The sequence below is a fragment of the Entelurus aequoreus genome, unplaced genomic scaffold, assembly GCF_033978785.1.
Source record: "Entelurus aequoreus isolate RoL-2023_Sb unplaced genomic scaffold, RoL_Eaeq_v1.1 HiC_scaffold_164, whole genome shotgun sequence".
NCBI lineage: Eukaryota > Metazoa > Chordata > Actinopteri > Syngnathiformes > Syngnathidae > Entelurus > Entelurus aequoreus.
In genome coordinates this window covers 31,291-49,324 of record NW_026908092.1, presented here as the reverse complement: position 1 = coordinate 49,324, position 18,034 = coordinate 31,291, and the positions used below count along the sequence as shown (strand labels likewise).

Genomic DNA, 18,034 nt, shown 5'->3' with positions numbered 1-18,034 from the left:
GACTGAGCAACATGCACCATCCTCCTATTATCTCTTTGACAGAAATATATGTATTAAATAGTGCAGGATTGTTACCAATGCTTCTGTGTGACGTCCTCTCTGCCACCTGACGCTATTCACCTTTAGCACGTGACCACAGATATGCTGCATTATAATATTGAACATGTCAACCTCTCCATCACTTCCTCTTTGAACATTCATCACGATCAATGTATTCAACAACACAACTCACTGAAGGCTTTTACTTGGGAATAAAATAACACATTCAACTCAAATGCAACTAAAAAAAAGGTATTTACAGTTTACATATTGACAGAGTGATTTTTTGCCCCCAATTCATATTTACTTGAAATAGGAGCAGTTTACAACATAATTAAACAAATAAAAATTGTATTTGTAAAATGTATGAATTAATTTTCTTACTATATCATTTTTTAATTCATACTTACTTTAAATTAGAGCGGTATATAACATAATTAAAAGAAATAAAAACGTGTATTTGTAAAATGTATGAATATATATATATATATATATATATATATATATATATATATATATATATATATATATATATATATATATATATATATATATATATATATATATATTGGACCATAAAATAGAAACACATTTTACAACCACAACTAATACAAATAAAAGAGTGAAAAGTAATTAGCTTTTATAATATATAATTTTATATATATTTTTTAAATGTATATATCATTTATTCTATTTATATTCACTTTAAATAGGAGCAATTTACAACAATATAAGTAAAACAAAAAAAAAATTTTTTTGTAAAATGTATGAAATATTATTTTTCTACTATAAAATAAAAACACATTTTACAACAACAACAAATAAAAAGTGAAAAGTAGTTATAATATATAATTTTAATATTTTTTTCAATTTATATTTACTTTAAATAGGAGCAGTTTGCAACAATGTAAGTAAAACAAATAAAACAATTTGTACAATTTTCATTTTTATAAAACAGAAAAAACCCACCACAATTAACACAAATAAAAAAGTTATTCACTATTTTTTAAAGACAAAAATAAATATATATATATATATATATATATATATATATATATATATATATATATATATATATATATATATATATATATATATATATATATATATATATATATATATATATATAAATATAACCTTGGTACAAAAACGTAACATTTTACTCCCTTAAATTTAATTATGATTTTATTTTTGCCGTCTTGTCATTTTCTGTAAAGTACTTTGAATTGCCTTGTGTGCTCTATAAATAAACCTGCCTTTTGGCCCCAGTCCTATACCTGCTGTTTGTATAGACTACGATATTAATAATGATGAACAGACTATTTATACATAAATGCAATAATAAGCACATATCAATATGGTTGCTTTGGAATGATTTTTCCATCAAGTTAAAAGCCACCTTTCAGAATAATGTCTGAAAATATAAAGAATTTTGTTCGGGGCCACTTTAAGACTATGCCTCTCAATTCTGTTCTGGAGGACAAAACACGACTCAAACTAGTATCCTTTGTCCATACAATTGTTATAAGTACACCTCTGCATACTAACATGAAAGAAAACAAACAAAAACGAAATATGGATCAATTTACATTAAACAAAACAAAATATTTATAATCAATATACTTGAAATTTAAAAAAAAATCCTTGATTAAACTATACACTTTTTTGACTGACTTGAACCATTTGGTACTGATTAAAAAAAACTAAAAACTTTACTAAATATTAATAATTGAAATGAACCAGCTCCATTAACTGAGTGGCACAATATATAAACACTATATAAACTTACAACAAACAGAAAAAGATTCAAAATGCAGCATTTTGCCTGAAATTTAAAGAAAAATTATTATTTTTTTAAATAAAAATATTGTTTGACCGACTTGATTATCTCAACAGGTAGTAAAATAAACAATTTGTCATCCTTTGCCACATTGTGCTTTAAAGTTTGCAGCCTCATTCCTTTTTTGAACATAGTGTAAAGAAATGTGGCCTATTTGAAGCATAAATATGTGTAAATGAAGTCCAAATCTATCAATACTGCACTGGAGAAGACCTAACCTGTGATTGGCTGAGCCTCAGCAACATTACTGTATTGGCTCATGTTGAGATGACTATCCATCCATTTAATACCGCTTTTCCCTTTAGGGGTCGCGGGGGGTGCTGGAGCCTATACAAATCATGTTCAAAAGAGTATTCACAACAAAGTGCAGCCATTTTGTTTTTGTTGAAAGAAAACCAACAGTAAAAATGTATGAAAAGAGAGCAAAAAAATCAGAATGTAATTTTAAAACTAATAATTAATAATGATATACTTAGTCACCTATAAAACAGTTTGGTATTCAAATATATACAAATCTGTTTTTAGCATTTTTTTTTTAAAATAAAAAAGTATCAAAATGCCCCCCTCCTTGACTGGTCAGTATGTGGTCCTTGGTGGAACAAGTTTAGACACCCCTGATCTCAAATATTAGAAGCTCTCCAAATAAAAGCACAAACAAAGTTGAGTTGGTTACCTAAACATTTCTAATTAATTTGAAAAATGACAACAACAATAATCAATGTGTAACTGAACACAAATATTTTTGACACACTATTAATAACTGTCTTATTAATATTTGTATTCTTACATGGGGAAAGGAAAAGGAAAAATTTACAAAAAAAAGAGCAAACAATTGGAATGTAACATTAAAGAAAACTAACAAAAAATAAGTATGGCTCAACTTACATTAAACAAAATAAAAAAGCTGAAATGTTCTAATAATCAATAATATAGTCACAAAGTCGTGTCTTTAAATATATACATTTTTACCATTTTGTTTTTAAATGAAAAAATATATATCAAAATGGCGCTTGCACAACTTGAATGTTTATTATGCAGCCAACGGTGGAAAATGTGTTTTTTATGCTGTGGCTATGAAAATATTAAATTCTTAACACTTGTGATTATGGTCATTTAAAAGGATTCCGTGATATATTAAAGATGGAAATGAGCACGGTGCTGAATGCGGTTTTTAATGTCACCTTTAAATAAACAACTAGTGCCTCATTTTCTATACTTTTTCATTCAGAAACCACAAAGTGTGCCCCCCGGCACCTTCAGGAAATACCATCAAAAGGTCTTTTTCAAAAAGTGGAATAATAGAGCATACAGGTGAAATGTAACAAAAAAAGTAGCAATTTGGACTTTAATAATACAAAGTTGTCAATTTTTTTCTTTTAAGCTGTCATTGCTCCAAAAATATGTTATGGACCTCTTCAAGGCTCCAATTTCTTCACATCAAATATTACATTTTAGGAAAATATTGCATATTTTGTGTGTTTGCCATAAAAAACAAAATGTTATTGACAAAAAGGTGGAAAAAACAATCAAAAAGTACTGAAGTTGGTTAAGACTTAGGCGTTAAAAGTGAAAACATATATTTTGTTTTTAACACTTTTAGAAGTGGGGCCCTTTTGGATCCCCCCAAATTTGAGTGTTTTTTTCAACTTATGAATTATTGACTTATTTACTTCACATCAAATATTCCACTTAGAAATATTTTTTGGGGGAGATATTGCACATTTTGGGTGTTTGCTATAAAAAAGTAAATGCTATTGACAAAAAGGTGGCCAAAAACATGAAAAAACAATCAAAAAGTACAATGGTCTGAAGACTTAGGCATTAAAAGTGAAAACATATATTTTGTTTTTAACACTTAATCCCAAGTGTTAGTGTTTTTTTACTAATGAATTATTGACTTATTTACTTCACATCAAATATTCCACTTTGAAACTTTTTGGGGGGTAAAATATTGCATATTTTGTTTTTCCATGTCAAAAAAGGGTTTTAACATAAAAAACAACAACTTCATATCGACAGATAGATTTGAGCGGTCAAATACATTTATTTTATTTTATATATGACCTATTTTTCTAAAAACATTTTTATGACTAAAACTTTTCCGGGTCCTCTGGACCAAACTTGAGGGGCGCCCTGAAGACAAAACAATTAGAAATATATTGTATTGGTTTTGAAAATGGAAGAAGTTTGGACTAGAAAGCAAGTCAATACTTGAGTGAAAGTCACCTTGATGACTTTATTCAGACAATAGAGCCTATTGAGCTCTTAAAGGAACACACACATACTGCACCTACTGGCTCTCATAGTTCTCAGACGCCTGCTGGTGTTTTCCCTGAGGTTTCTCCGTCACGACTTAAGATTGTCAACAGCAAAAAGGCTCCCGTGAAGCCAAAGCACAGTTTTGACAAGAAAACAAAAGGTACGCAGGCTCCATCTAGTGGTACAGCAAAGAATGACTGAAGTGAATGTTCAAACACAGTGTTACTGTTCACACTGTGTGTAATGTTACAGTGGCCAAATATACTTGCTTTTAATGACTACTTAGGCCTACTGTGTTTTAATGTGGCGGTCCTTGAACACAACTAGTCTTTGGGTCGGTTCGAGTTGAGACGCTGTATTTGAGCGGACAGGAAGCGGATGTGGGGGCGGGGACTTGAATCTCTATTGTCCTTTTTGGCAGGAGGTGACTGTCCAACTACCCCTGGAAGGACATGGGTTTATCTAGTCTTTCAAGTCGTGAGGTTTGACAATTTATGGCTAAATTGTTTGAACTTGTCCTGCATCACATGGACTGACGGTATTTGGAATCAACACAACGGAGAGAAACATGCCAAGGAAATACCACTCCCATTCCTTTGAGGACATGGTATTTACATGGGGAAGCGTTCCATGGAATGAACACGGTCCAGGTGGTTGGCGTCCTGCTTCAGCCCTCTTGTGGTGGACGGACGTGAACACTTTCCCCAGCGTTCAAGTTTCTTCTAACAATGCCCGGCAGCTCCTTCTCTGCCTGGTCCTTGGGTCATTGGTAAATGTGCTCAAAGTACTGCGGTTGGGGGTTCTCTTTGACATACTTCTGAATGTACCAACAGGTCAGGTGGGCCTTCAGATCTTCTTCCACCACAAAGTCCATGGCCGCCTGTAGTTCACAAGAGCATAAAATGTAAGGTTAATAGCTATGCTGCATCACCGCTAAACCCATTTCATCCATGAATTCCAGTTTTATGTTGCAGACGATTTTAAAGATAAGTAACTTTTTGCCCTCCCCCTTACTTCAGGGAAAACATGGCTACGCACACCAGACCGAGACGTTTGTTCCAAAGAAAAGAAAAGTGTCGTCGGTGGTTTAGATTTGTGGCAACAGGCCGCAACCAGTGACTGCACGCTGCAAAGTTTTTTTGAAAAAGGGGCCTTATTATGGGTTTTTTCCATTTCAAACATCTCAGGGCATTCCATCGATCGCACATTGACTGTTTGGTTTGTCTAAGAAGACAAGTCTGTCTAGTCAGACTGGATCTGACCAATCCAAGTCTATGAGCACCAACTGATGAGAGGCGAAAGGTCTTCTAAGACAAACCAAACAGTCCAGTTGCGATGAGAACATTCCCAGATCCATTTAAAAGACTTCACTGGGGTCTACATGACATGGAACCATGGTTCTTTGCTGAAAATTCTGCATAGATCTTCAACTATTTGTGAGCCATATTTGTGTTCCTTTTCAAAACAAGCAGAGTTGTTAGATACAAATCAACCTCTCCTCACCACGCCGAGTCAGCATTCTCCTCGACCAGCAGAAATGTTTTCTATTTCTTCTTCTTTTGTGGTGCACTATGGACAACGATGACAAGCACCAGCCATCTCTCACCACCACATCCCAGGTGATGTAGCCAGATCCACGGCTAGTTTTTGGTGGAGAAACTTTATTTTGCTGAAAAAGTCACTGCGGTGGAAAAGGGCCTAATGTTTACTATGTGAGTTTTGAAGTAATCATGGACCCGGGCGACAAAAACATGCAATTAAGTGATCAAGTTTTAAATGTCTTTATAAAACTCTGGGCTTTAGTTCTTCAGACCACAACCAGAATCCACTTCATTGTCTAACACATTTGACTTAGTAGACTGTTCTCTCTCACTTCAATGTAAACAATACATGTTCATTCAAATGATAAACAAGTGCTTCAATAAGCAACATGTGCAAAGTTACTAAGGAAGATGAAGCTAGAACATTCCCAGGGACAGATGAGTTCCAGTTTGGCGTCCATGCCAGTGATAGCCTGGGGGAAGAAAGTGTTCTTAGGACGGCTTGTTTTGGTGTACACACCCTTTCCAAAAAATGACAATACCATGGAAAAGTGTATTCATTTCCATAATCCCAATTAAAACGTTGAATTTTCATAGATTATTTATTCAGGGACCACGATTTAAACCATTTCAAGTACTTAGTTGTTCATTTGTACATCTTTTGCGCTTCTGGCTCATAAAACCCACGAAAACAGGTTTTCAAAAAATTAGAATACTGTGAAGAACTAACAATTTCGGGGATTAATAAAATACTTCTGGTTCTGATTACTTCTGAGATTTTGCAGATAAAGACATTCGGATGACATCAAATCAATCAAAATATAGCCTGAATGTGTTGTTTTTTAAAGCTGTGACTACCGCCTCATTCCATTCTTTCTGGATCTCTGCCAGATTGATGAATTTTCTGTTTGATCATCCATGGTCAGCTCTTCTGCTGGTGCATCTTCTCCTGACACATTTTGCCCTTCCACTAGATTTCCATTGATATGTTGGACACAGCACTCTGTGAAGCTCCTTAGATAGGAACTTACCTCCTATGGAGGGTCTCAATGATGGTCTTCCACTAGACTTTCATTGATATGTTGGACACAGCACTCTGTGAAGCTCCTTAGATAGGAACTTACCTCCTATGGAGGGTCTCAATGATGGTCTTCCACTAGACTTCCATTGATATGTTGGACACAGCACTCTGTGAAGCTCCTTAGCTAGGAACTTACCTCCTATGGAGGGTCTCAATGATGGTCTTCCACTAGACTTCCATTGATATGTTGGACACAGCACTCTGTGAAGCTCCTTAGATAGGAACTTACCTCCTATGGAGGGTCTCAATGATGGTCTTCCACTAGATTTCCATTGATATGTTGGACACAGCACTCTGTGAAGCTCCTTAGATAGGAACTTACCTCCTATGGAGGGTCTCAATGATGGTCTTCCACTAGATTTCCATTGATATGTTGGACACAGCACTCTGTGAAGCTCCTTAGATAGGAACTTACCTCCTATGGAGGGTCTCAATGATGGTCTTCCACTAGACTTTCATTGATATGTTGGGCACAGCACTCTGTGAAGCTCCTTAGCTAGGAACTTACCTCCTATGGAGGGTCTCAATGATGGTCTTCCACTAGACTTCCATTGATATGTTGGACACAGCACTCTGTGAAGCTCCTTAGCTAGGAACTTACCTCCTATGGAGGGTCTCAATGATGGTCTTCCACTAGATTTCCATTGATATGTTGGACACAGCACTCTGTGAAGCTCCTTAGATAGGAACTTACCTCCTATGGAGGGTCTCAATGGTGGTCTTCCACTAGACTTCCATTGATATGTTGGGCACAGCACTCTGTGAAGCTTCTTAGCAAGGAACTTACCTCCTATGGAGGGTCTCAATGGTGGTCTTCTGGACACTTGTCAAGTCTTCCACATATTGATCCTAACTAAGAACCAAAGTCAAGCAATGTAATGACAAGCTGTGCAGGTGCTTTGAGTTTAGTAGGTGAGTAGCGTGTGACACCCAGTCCAAAACACTCATGTCTTGTCACATTTGCCCTGACTTCTTCACAGTATTCTCATTTTTTGATATCCTGTTTTTGTGAGTTGGAGGCCCAAACTTGAAATTGTTGAAGTTGTGGGCCCTGAATCTATAATCTATGGAAGTTGAATGTTTTGAATGGAATTATGGAAATAAATACACTTTTCCATGATATTCTCCTTTTTCGGAAAGGGTCTGTACAGTGATTTGTACCGCCTATCAGAGGGGGGATTCCAAACACAGTTAGTGATCAAAAACAAATTGATATTAGGGGTAATAACTGCCGGATTCCTTTTTAGGAGCAAAAAAATGTGTAAAGATGGTGACATTTCAGTCATGTGGAAGCTATGGATCCTTTAACTTTACCTTTGCTAGGTGTTTGGCGATCCCTCTCCCTCTGTAAGCATCCGGAACTTCAGTGTGTTGCAAGTCCACAGTCTTCTTCCCCACGTATTCATAGAGAAGAACTGCCCGATCGTGGGACCCTGAGGGAAGGGAAGTCAGGAGTGATCCACTTAGATTTAGCCAGTCCAGGTGTCTCATCAAATATAAGCGGGAACAAAGAATTTGACGTGAATCGAAACCCGTTCATACAGACAGAATTCGGTCGGTGCCTATAAAAGTACAGAATTTAGTACCCAACCTTAGTAAGGACTATTAAAAATCTGGAATGGTGACAACCCTGGAATAGTTAGCTAGATGCCCAATGCATTTACTGTAAATATGTCAACATCTACCTATGGTTTGACTTGGCAGAACTAGTACCCATTAGGAACAGAGCTAGCTTGACCGTCACGCATATTTAATGGTCGGGACGTGTGGTCAAGCTAGCTCTGTTCTCAATGGCTACTGGGCGCCATTTAGCCTTTCTCCAAGAAAAAATGCCCTATTTTTGTGTTGTTTACAGCTGTAAGAACCGTTCAAATCACGAAAAGGATAAACGTTTCTTCAGAGTTCCTCGAGAAGCAATCAAGAAGATTGAAAGAGTGCAAGATTTTACAAAACAAGGCCAAGAAAAGCAGCACACACTCCAGTCCAAGGAAGCAGGGTGGAAGAATGCATGAGTTTACTTTGTTAAAGGTTTGTTTGATATACTTTTAACCTTTATTATTTCCCATTTAGGCATTATCTTGATATTATTTACATTCAAATTGTACTCCACATGTTTGCTACGAGTGTTTGGAAAAGCACCGACTCAGCGAGTCCAAATAAAAGAAATCAAATGTGAGCAAAACTTAAAAGAGTTAAGTTTTCCCCAAAGACAACAATCATAAATGAATCTTTAAGCACATACACAATGTTGACATCTATAGTTATATTTTGTTAAACAATCATAAATGAATCTTTCAGCACATACACAATGTTGACATCTATAGTTATATTTTGATAAACAATAATAAATAAATATTTAAGCACATACACAATGTTGACATCTATAGTTATATTTTGATAAACAATCATAAATAAATATTTAAGCACATACACAATGTTGACATCTATAATTATATTTTGATAAACAATCATAAATAAATATTTAAGCACATACACAATGTTGACATCTATAATTATATTTTGATAAACAATCATAAATAAATATTTAAGCACATACACAATGTTGACATCCATAGTTATATTTTGATAAACAATCATAAATAAATATTTAAGCACATACACAATGTTGACATCTATAGTTATATTTTGTTAAACAATCATAAATAAATATTTAAGCACATACACAATGTTGACATCTATAGTTATATTTTGATAAACAATCATAAATAAATATTTAAGCACATACACAATGTTGACATCTATAGTTATATTTTGTTAAACAATCATAAATAAATATTTAAGCACATACACAATGTTGACATCTATAGTTATATTTTGTTAAACAATCATAAATAAATATTTAAGCACATACACAATGTTGACATCTATAGTTATATTTTGTTAAACAATCATAAATAAATATTTAAGCACATACACAATGTTGACATCTATAGTTATATTTTGTTAAACAATCATAAATAAATATTTAAGCACATACACAATGTTGACATCTATAGTTATATTTTGTTAAACAATCATAAATAAATATTTAAGCACATACACAATGTTGACATCTATAGTTATATTTTGTTAAACAATCATAAATAAATATTTCAGCATGTACACAATGTTGACATCTATAGTTATATTTTGATAAACAATCATAAATAAATATTTAAGCACATACACAATGTTGACATCTATAGTTATATTTTGTTAAACAATCATAAATAAATATTTAAGCACATACACAATGTTGACATCTATAGTTATATTTTGATAAAGACGGGGAAAACACATTACTCGTAAACGATGCGTGCAACAACAACAACAACCATGGCAGTAGTCGCAGAGTTAAACCATGAAATACAACCTTACCCTTACAAAAACGATACATATTTATCCAGGAGAGTGTTGATAGCAATGTCATTGACCCAGGCACACACAAAGAAGTTGTAGACCTCCATGCTTTTTACAAGTTTTCATCGGTTTTGTGGTGTAGAATGATGATAGTTCCAGATTTCTGGGAACGCCATCACTCGACAAATATTTTTGTAATAAAGTATAGGATATATTCCATTGCACAGTTGGATTTTTGCAGGAAGATTTAAGCCTATTTTGTACTCAGATAGTTCGCACACTGCTTGCTGTACAACAGCAGCCATCTTGGCTTGTTTGACCACCACTGCTTTTCACTTCCGGGAAGAAGTCACGTGTCGGAATACAAGCAATGATCAGCGAGGAGAATCTGACCTACATGATCCAAGTTCAGCATCTTTGTTTAATCCCCTTCCTAACATCATGTCCCATTAAATGATTGATACAAATACATAATCATTGAACCACCAGTGTCTTATATTAACGATAGGCGAGCAAAGCAAGTCAACTTAGCCGTAGGCTAGCATTAGCCACAAGCTAACCACCACTACTTAGCACACATTTTACATACCGTTCAGTCTTATGACAAACTGCCGACGTTTTTTATCGTGTTCCACCTGGATGTGAGGGCTGTTGGCGTCGAAGGCACTGGGCTGTGCTGTGTGAGCCATGGCGGCGAGTAGTTGTCTGTTGGAAGCTAAGCTCGACGACACAGTTGTTGTCTGTTGGAAGCTAAACTCGACGACACAGTTGTTGTCTGTTGGAAGCTAAACTCGACGACACAGTTGTTGTCTGTTGGAAGCTAAACTCGACGACACAGTTGTTGTCTGCTGGAAGCTAAACTTGACGACACAGTTGTTGTCTGTTGGAAGCTAAACTCGACGACACAGTTGTTGTCTGCTGGAAGCTAAACTTGACGACATAGTTGTTGTCTGCTGGAAGCTAAACTTGACGACATAGTTGTTGTCTGTTGGAAGCTAAGCTCGACGACACAGTTGTTGTCTGCTGGAAGCTAAACTCGACGACACAGTTGTTGTCTGCTGGAAGCTAAACTCGACGACACAGTTGTTGTCTGCTGGAAGCTAAACTCGACGACACAGTTGTTGTCTGCTGGAAGCTAAACTCGACGACACAGTTGTTGTCTGCTGGAAGCTAAACTCGACGACACAGTTGTTGTCTGCTGGAAGCTAAACTCGACGACATAGTTGTTGTCTGCTGGAAGCTAAACTTGACGACACAGTTGTTGTCTGCTGGAAGCTAAACTCGACGACACAGTTGTTGTCTGCTGGAAGCTAAACTTGACGACACAGTTGTTGTCTGCTGGAAGCTAAACTCGACGACACAGTTGTTGTCTGCTGGAAGCTAAACTCGACGACACAGTTGTTGTCTGCTGGAAGCTAAACTCGACGACACAGTTGTTGTCTGCTGGAAGCTAAACTCGACGACACAGTTGTTAAGCTAGGCTACATGGAGTGACGACTGCTAGCAAAACTCAGCTGGAGGAGGAGGTCACGTGACAGCTGACCAATCAGCACTGGGTGCTCCGAGTTGGGCGGGAACCAAGAATTGTATTTAAATATATTTTTTATGTATTTTTCTTTCAAATCTATATTTATTTTTTCACAACTTTTTTAGGGAATATTTCTTATTTTGTTGTGTAAGAGTAGGGTTTGTTTAGTTGCATAGCAACCATGCAACGTAGGTGCCTGCTTCGTGACGTCACACACCTTCTTTAAAGGTTTCTAACGTGCTGGAATTTGATTGATTGAAACTTGTATTAGTAGATTGCACAGTACAGTACATATTTATTAGTAGATTGCACAGTACAGTACATATTTATTAGTAGATTACACAGTACAGTACATATTTATTAGTATATTGCACAGTACAGTACATATTTATTATTAGATTGCACAGTACAGTACATATGTATTAGTAGATTGCACAATACAGTACATATTTATTAGTAGATTGCACAGTACAGTACATATTTATTAGTAGATTGCACAATACAGTACATATTTATTAGTAGATTGCACAGTACAGTACATATTTATTAGTAGATTGCACAATACAGTACATATTTATTAGTAGATTGCACAGTACAGTACATATTTATTAGTAGATTGCACAATACAGTACATATTTATTGGTAGATTGCACAGTACAGTACATATTTATTAGTAGATTGCACAGTTCAGTACATATTTTTTAGTAGATTGTACAGTACATATTTATTAGTAGATTGCACAGTACATATTTATTAGTAGATTGCACAGTTCAGTACATATTTATTAGTAGATTGCACAGTACAGTACATATTTATTAGTAGATTGTACAGTACATATTTATTAGTAGATTGCACAGTTCAGTACATATTTATTAGTAGATTGCACAGTTCAGTACATATTCATTAGTAGATTGTACAGTACATATTTATTAGTAGATTGCACAGTACATATTTATTAGTAGATTGCACAGTACAGTACATATTTATTAGTATATTACACAATACAGTACATATTTATTAGTAGATTGCACAGTACATATTTATTAGTAGATTGCACAGTTCAGTACATATTTATTAGTAGATTGCACAGTTCAGTACATATTTATTAGTAGATTGTACAGTACATATTTATTAGTAGATTGCACAGTTCAGTACATATTTATTAGTAGATTGTACAGTACATATTTATTAGTAGATTGCACAGTACAGTACATATTTATTAGTAGATTGTACAGTACATATTTATTAGTAGATTGCACAGTTCAGTACATATTTATTAGTAGATTGCACAGTACAGTACATATTTATTAGTAGATTGCACAGTTCAGTACATATTTATTAGTAGATTGTACAGTACATATTTATTAGTAGATTGCACAGTTCAGTACATATTCCATACAATTGACCACTAAATGGTAACACCCCAATAAGTTGTTTAAATGGGGGTCCACCTTCATCAATTCATGGAAGCACTTTGAAGACGTCTCTTCACGTCGTGCGGGCTGCTCTTCTCCTCTTTGCCTTTGGAAAGAAAATCATTCTCCTTTTCAATGTTGTCAAATATACTTTCTCAAAATATTTGACTTGTGAAATTTAAACGTTTTTTTAATTGTCATCGGTTTATTTATCCACCCATCCATCCATTTCTACCGCTTGTCCCTTTCGGGCATTTATCAATAAAAAGAATCGTAAAATGGAACAAGACAATAAAAATGGGTATATTTAATAAAAACGAGTAACAAGGGACAAGCGGTAGAAAATGGATGGATGGGTTTTAGCAACAATTTCAACCACTTTATGCCTCTGTAATTGCAATAAAGGACGCACGAGGGCGCCAATGTTTCACCTCTCTTTTAAATATGGACTTTTTTAAACGACCACCTCAATTCTGAAGTGCGATACTACCCATTGTCTTTCCAGTCCGATACCAAGTAAAATTCGGGATGGTGTCGGCGATACCGATCCGATCATTTGTGCAAATATATCTAACGTGTCTGCTGAAATGTAAAAAGTTGTGTATTTTTCAAGTAATAACACATCCATAAAAAAAAAATAACAGTAAAAACGTAAGAAAAAAGAGCAACGAAATGTAATGTAATGAGAAAAAGCAGTAATAATGAAGTAATAAGAATAGTATTAATATACATACCTGTTAAACCCAGATTCCGATCTAACAAAGGTCTTAACTCATTCTCCTTTTATGCCACATCAATATGGAATGCACTCCCAACAGGTGTAAAACAAAGTGCATCTCTATCCTCCTCCAAAAGCGCACTAAAACAACACCTACAGGCAACTTCAACCCTAACTAACACCCTCCCCGGATTGTTAATAATTAATAATCAAATGTAGATACTTTTTCTTATGCTTTCTGATCTCTCTCTCTATGTCCACTACTTGCTGTACATATCCTACCAAGTCAGTCCTACACTGTTTCAATGTCCATTTCTCTGATGATGCAATTGTTGATGACTGAAGTGTTGATATCAACCAAACCTAACACCGCCCCCCCCACCCCACCCCCTTCCACATCCCACACCCCGGATTGTAAATAATGTAAATAATTAAATGTATATACTCTGATGATTATCTTGTGTGATGACTCTATTATGATGATAGTATCATGAATCAATTTAAGTGGACCCCGACATAAACAAGTTGAAAAACTTATTGGGGTGTTACCATTTAGTGGTCAATTGTACGGAATATGTACTTTACTGTGCAATCTACTAATAAAAGTCTCAATCAATCAATCAAGTGTTGTCAAAGAAAACATGGCAACAGTACTTGAAATGATGGTCTTTGAAAAAACTGTCTCGTCTTTAAAGTTTTTTTTTCAATTATTCATCAAGGAATCGAGCAATGGTAGCAGTTATAAGATCATTTATATTCACACAAATTTGACACGATTAGTGAGGATTTCTGTCATCTAAAATGTTGGCTATAATTGTGTTTTATTGTCAACATTCCATAAGGGGGCGCCATATCCCCAGGCTTTGACAGTGACGTCACTATTTTGAACTTTTCCCCTCACCTAAAAAACTTTGTCACACAAGAGCATTTGAGAGAAACAAAACACAAATAATAAGTAAACATAAAATATACGTATGGATAAAAAAAAATATATATATATATATATATATATATATATATATATATATATATATATATATATATATATATATATATATATATATCAGTGACGTGCAGTCAGGGGATGCAGGGGAGGCGGGGCCTCACGTGCCATCATGGAAAGAAAAAAAATGTAAAAAGAAAAAAAATTAATGAAATTGTTATATGTATCCAGTGATTATACTATAAAGTTATTTTCCATTTAACTTCACCAGTTTTAGATTATTTTTATTCAAAATCGCTGAATTTTCACATTTGCCGTTCATATACTGAGAAGAGACTTGCGGTGAGTCACCAGCCAGTTGAGCCTCACCATGGATTGCGCAATGACTCGACTAACTGCTGGCCTGCTGTGCAGTGAGAGCGTATTGCTATATGAATTATATTATACATTCCCATAGTTTAGTTAGCTGAGGTATATAATGTACAGTGTATTTTGTCAACAACTGTATGTGTGTAACGTATTTCTTGTGCTTTTATATATATATATATATATATATAAATGTTTTAAATAAAAAAAATGAAATTGCTACTGTATATTTATTTTCATATATTATTTTATTATATTTATTCATTTTGATTCACTTTTTTAAATCATTTTTCTGATTTGTTTTTAAATGCCCTAATTTTTTTCCCTTCGTTATATATATATATATATATATATATATATATATATATATATATATATATATATATATATATATATATATATATATATATATCAGTGATGTGCGGTGAGGTTCATGGCTGGTGAGGCACTGCATCATCACAGTCAGACTTACAAACATATGAACCCTAAAGAGTATCTTATTCACCATTTGATTGGCAGCAGTTAACGGGTTATGTTTAAAAGCTCATACCAGCATTCTTTACACAACTGTAGCACACAAAAAAGCACATTTAATAAAAAAAACATTATTATGGTCTTACCTTTCTTGCTGGACATCCACACAGCGAGCCTTTGCGTGTGTACCACGCCGTTTGAAAAGAACTGGTCTTCTGTCCCGAAGTCAAAAGCAAACCTTTTAGCTCCGGCGTTGGTCTACCTTTAATTATTACCTCCTGCTTCCATTGAAAGTCCAGTTTAGAAAACTGTTTTATTTTACATATGTAATCCTCCATGTTTTTAATAAAAGTCCAGGCGAGAGGAAATAAACAATCGCTTGCAAACTTTTTTTTTTTTTTCCCCCTTCTGCGGCCGATGAATGATCTCTGGGATCACTACCGCCCTCTACCACCAGGAGGCCGGATTACTGCGAGCCTCAACCAGTACGTCTTTTGCAGCAGATTTATGAATGCTCAGCACAAGAAATACGTGACACACAGAGTTGTTGACAAAATACAATGTACATTATATACCTCAGCTAACTCAACTATGTCATAGTTTAGTTAGCTGATATAATTCATATAGCAATACAGTGTCACTGCACAGCAGCTCAGCAGTTAGCCCAGTCATTGTGCAATCCATGCAGTAAGGTATGTGAGATTGTTGAAATGTTGTTGAAATGTACACATCCAAGTACGAAATAAATAATTGAATTGAATTGAATTGAATTGTTGAGGCACAAATCAGTGACGTGCCTCAACTGGCTGCTGATCACCGCACCGTCTCTTCTCAGTATTTGAACGGCAAATGTGAAAATAAAAATAAAAATAATCTAAAACTGGTGAAGTTAAATGGAAAATAACTTTAGTATAATCACTGGATACATATAACAATTTAATTAATTTTTTTTTCTTTTTACCTTTTTTTTCTTTCCATGATGGCAGGTGAGGCCCCGCCTCCCCTGCCTCTAGTGACTGCACGCCACTGATATATATATATATATATATATTATATATATATATATATATATATATATATATATATATATATATATATATATATATACCATACCAACTTTTTTATAAAGCCTATATATACACACTATATTGCCAAAAGTATTTGGCCACCTGCCTTGACTCACATATGAAGTTGAAGTGCCATCCCATTCCTAACCCATAGGGTTCAATATGACCTTTTGCAGCTATTACAGCTTCAACTCTTCTGGGAAGGCTGTCCACAAGGTTGCCGAGTGTGTTTAAATCTTCTGGGAAGGCTGTCCACAAGGTTGTGGAGTGTGTTTATATCTCCTGGGAAGGCTGTCCACAAGGTTGTGGAGTGTGTTTATAGCAATTTTCCACAATTCTTTCAAAAGCGCATTGGTGAGGTCACACACTGATGTTGGTGGAGAAGGCCTGGCTCTCATTCTCTGTTCTAATTCATCCCAAAGGTGTTCTATGGGGTTCAGGTCAGGACTCTGTGCAGGTCAGTCAAGTTCATCCACACCAGACTCTGTCATCCATGTCTTTATGGACCTTGCTTTGTGCACTGGTGCACAGTCATGTTGAAAGAGGAAGGGGCCCGCTCCACTGTTCCCACAAGGTTGGGAGCATGGAATTGTCCAACATGTTTTGCTATCCTGGAGCATTCAAAGTTCATTTCACCGGAACTAAGGGGCCAAGCCCAACTCCTAAATAAAAAAACCCACACCATAATTCCTCCTCCACCAAATGTCACACTCTGCACAATGCAGTCCAAAATGTAGCGTTCTGCTGGCAACCTCCAAACCCAGACTGGTCCATCAGATTGCCAGATGTAAAAGTGTGATTCATCAGTCCAGAGAAAGCGTCTCCACTGCTCTAGAGTCCAGTGGTGATGTCCTTTACACCACTGCATCCCACGCTTTGCATTGGACTTGGTGACGTATGACTTAGATGCAGCTGCTCGGCCATGGAAACCCATTCCATGAAGCTCTCTGCGGACTGTACGTGGGCTAATTGGAAGGTCACATGAAGTATGTATTTAGGGCGTCTGGGTCGTAATAACGGCCAATCTGGAGGCGTAACCTGGCGCTTCGGTCTTCGTTTCCGCTCGGACCTGACCGGGACCCATCCGTCGTCATACCCATAGACATCTTATAAGTAGACGCAGCATTGACTGCTGTGACGCGAGAAATTGGGCCGCCATCTTGAAGTGGTGATGAGGAGCCGGCGAGCAGCCTAAACTGACAGTTGACAGGTAGAAAACAAAGATGCTAAACTGACAGTTGACAGGTAGAAAACAAAGATGCTAAACTGACAGTTGACAGGTAGAAAACAAAGATGCTAAACTGACAGTTGACAGGTAGAAAACAAAGATGCTAAACTGACAGTTGACAGGTAGAAAACAAAGATGCTAAACTGACAGTTGAAAGGTAGAAAACAAAGATGCT

The 18,034-nt window shown here is 35.5% G+C and overlaps 1 protein-coding gene across 1 annotated transcript; it reads right to left on the bottom strand.

Moving 5' to 3' along the window:
- Positions 1 to 2,640: 2,640 nt before the first annotated feature.
- On the bottom strand, positions 2,641 to 11,616 carry LOC133645479 (protein NATD1-like). The gene is made up of 3 exons (XM_062040319.1): positions 10,710 to 11,616; positions 8,075 to 8,193; positions 2,641 to 5,018 (listed from the first exon to the last, which is right to left on the bottom strand). The coding sequence occupies exons 1-3, from the start codon at positions 10,807 to 10,809 to the stop codon at positions 4,902 to 4,904; spliced, it is 336 nt and encodes a 111-aa protein (XP_061896303.1). The 5' UTR covers positions 10,810 to 11,616; the 3' UTR covers positions 2,641 to 4,901.
- Between the last annotated feature and the right edge of the window lie 6,418 nt (positions 11,617 to 18,034).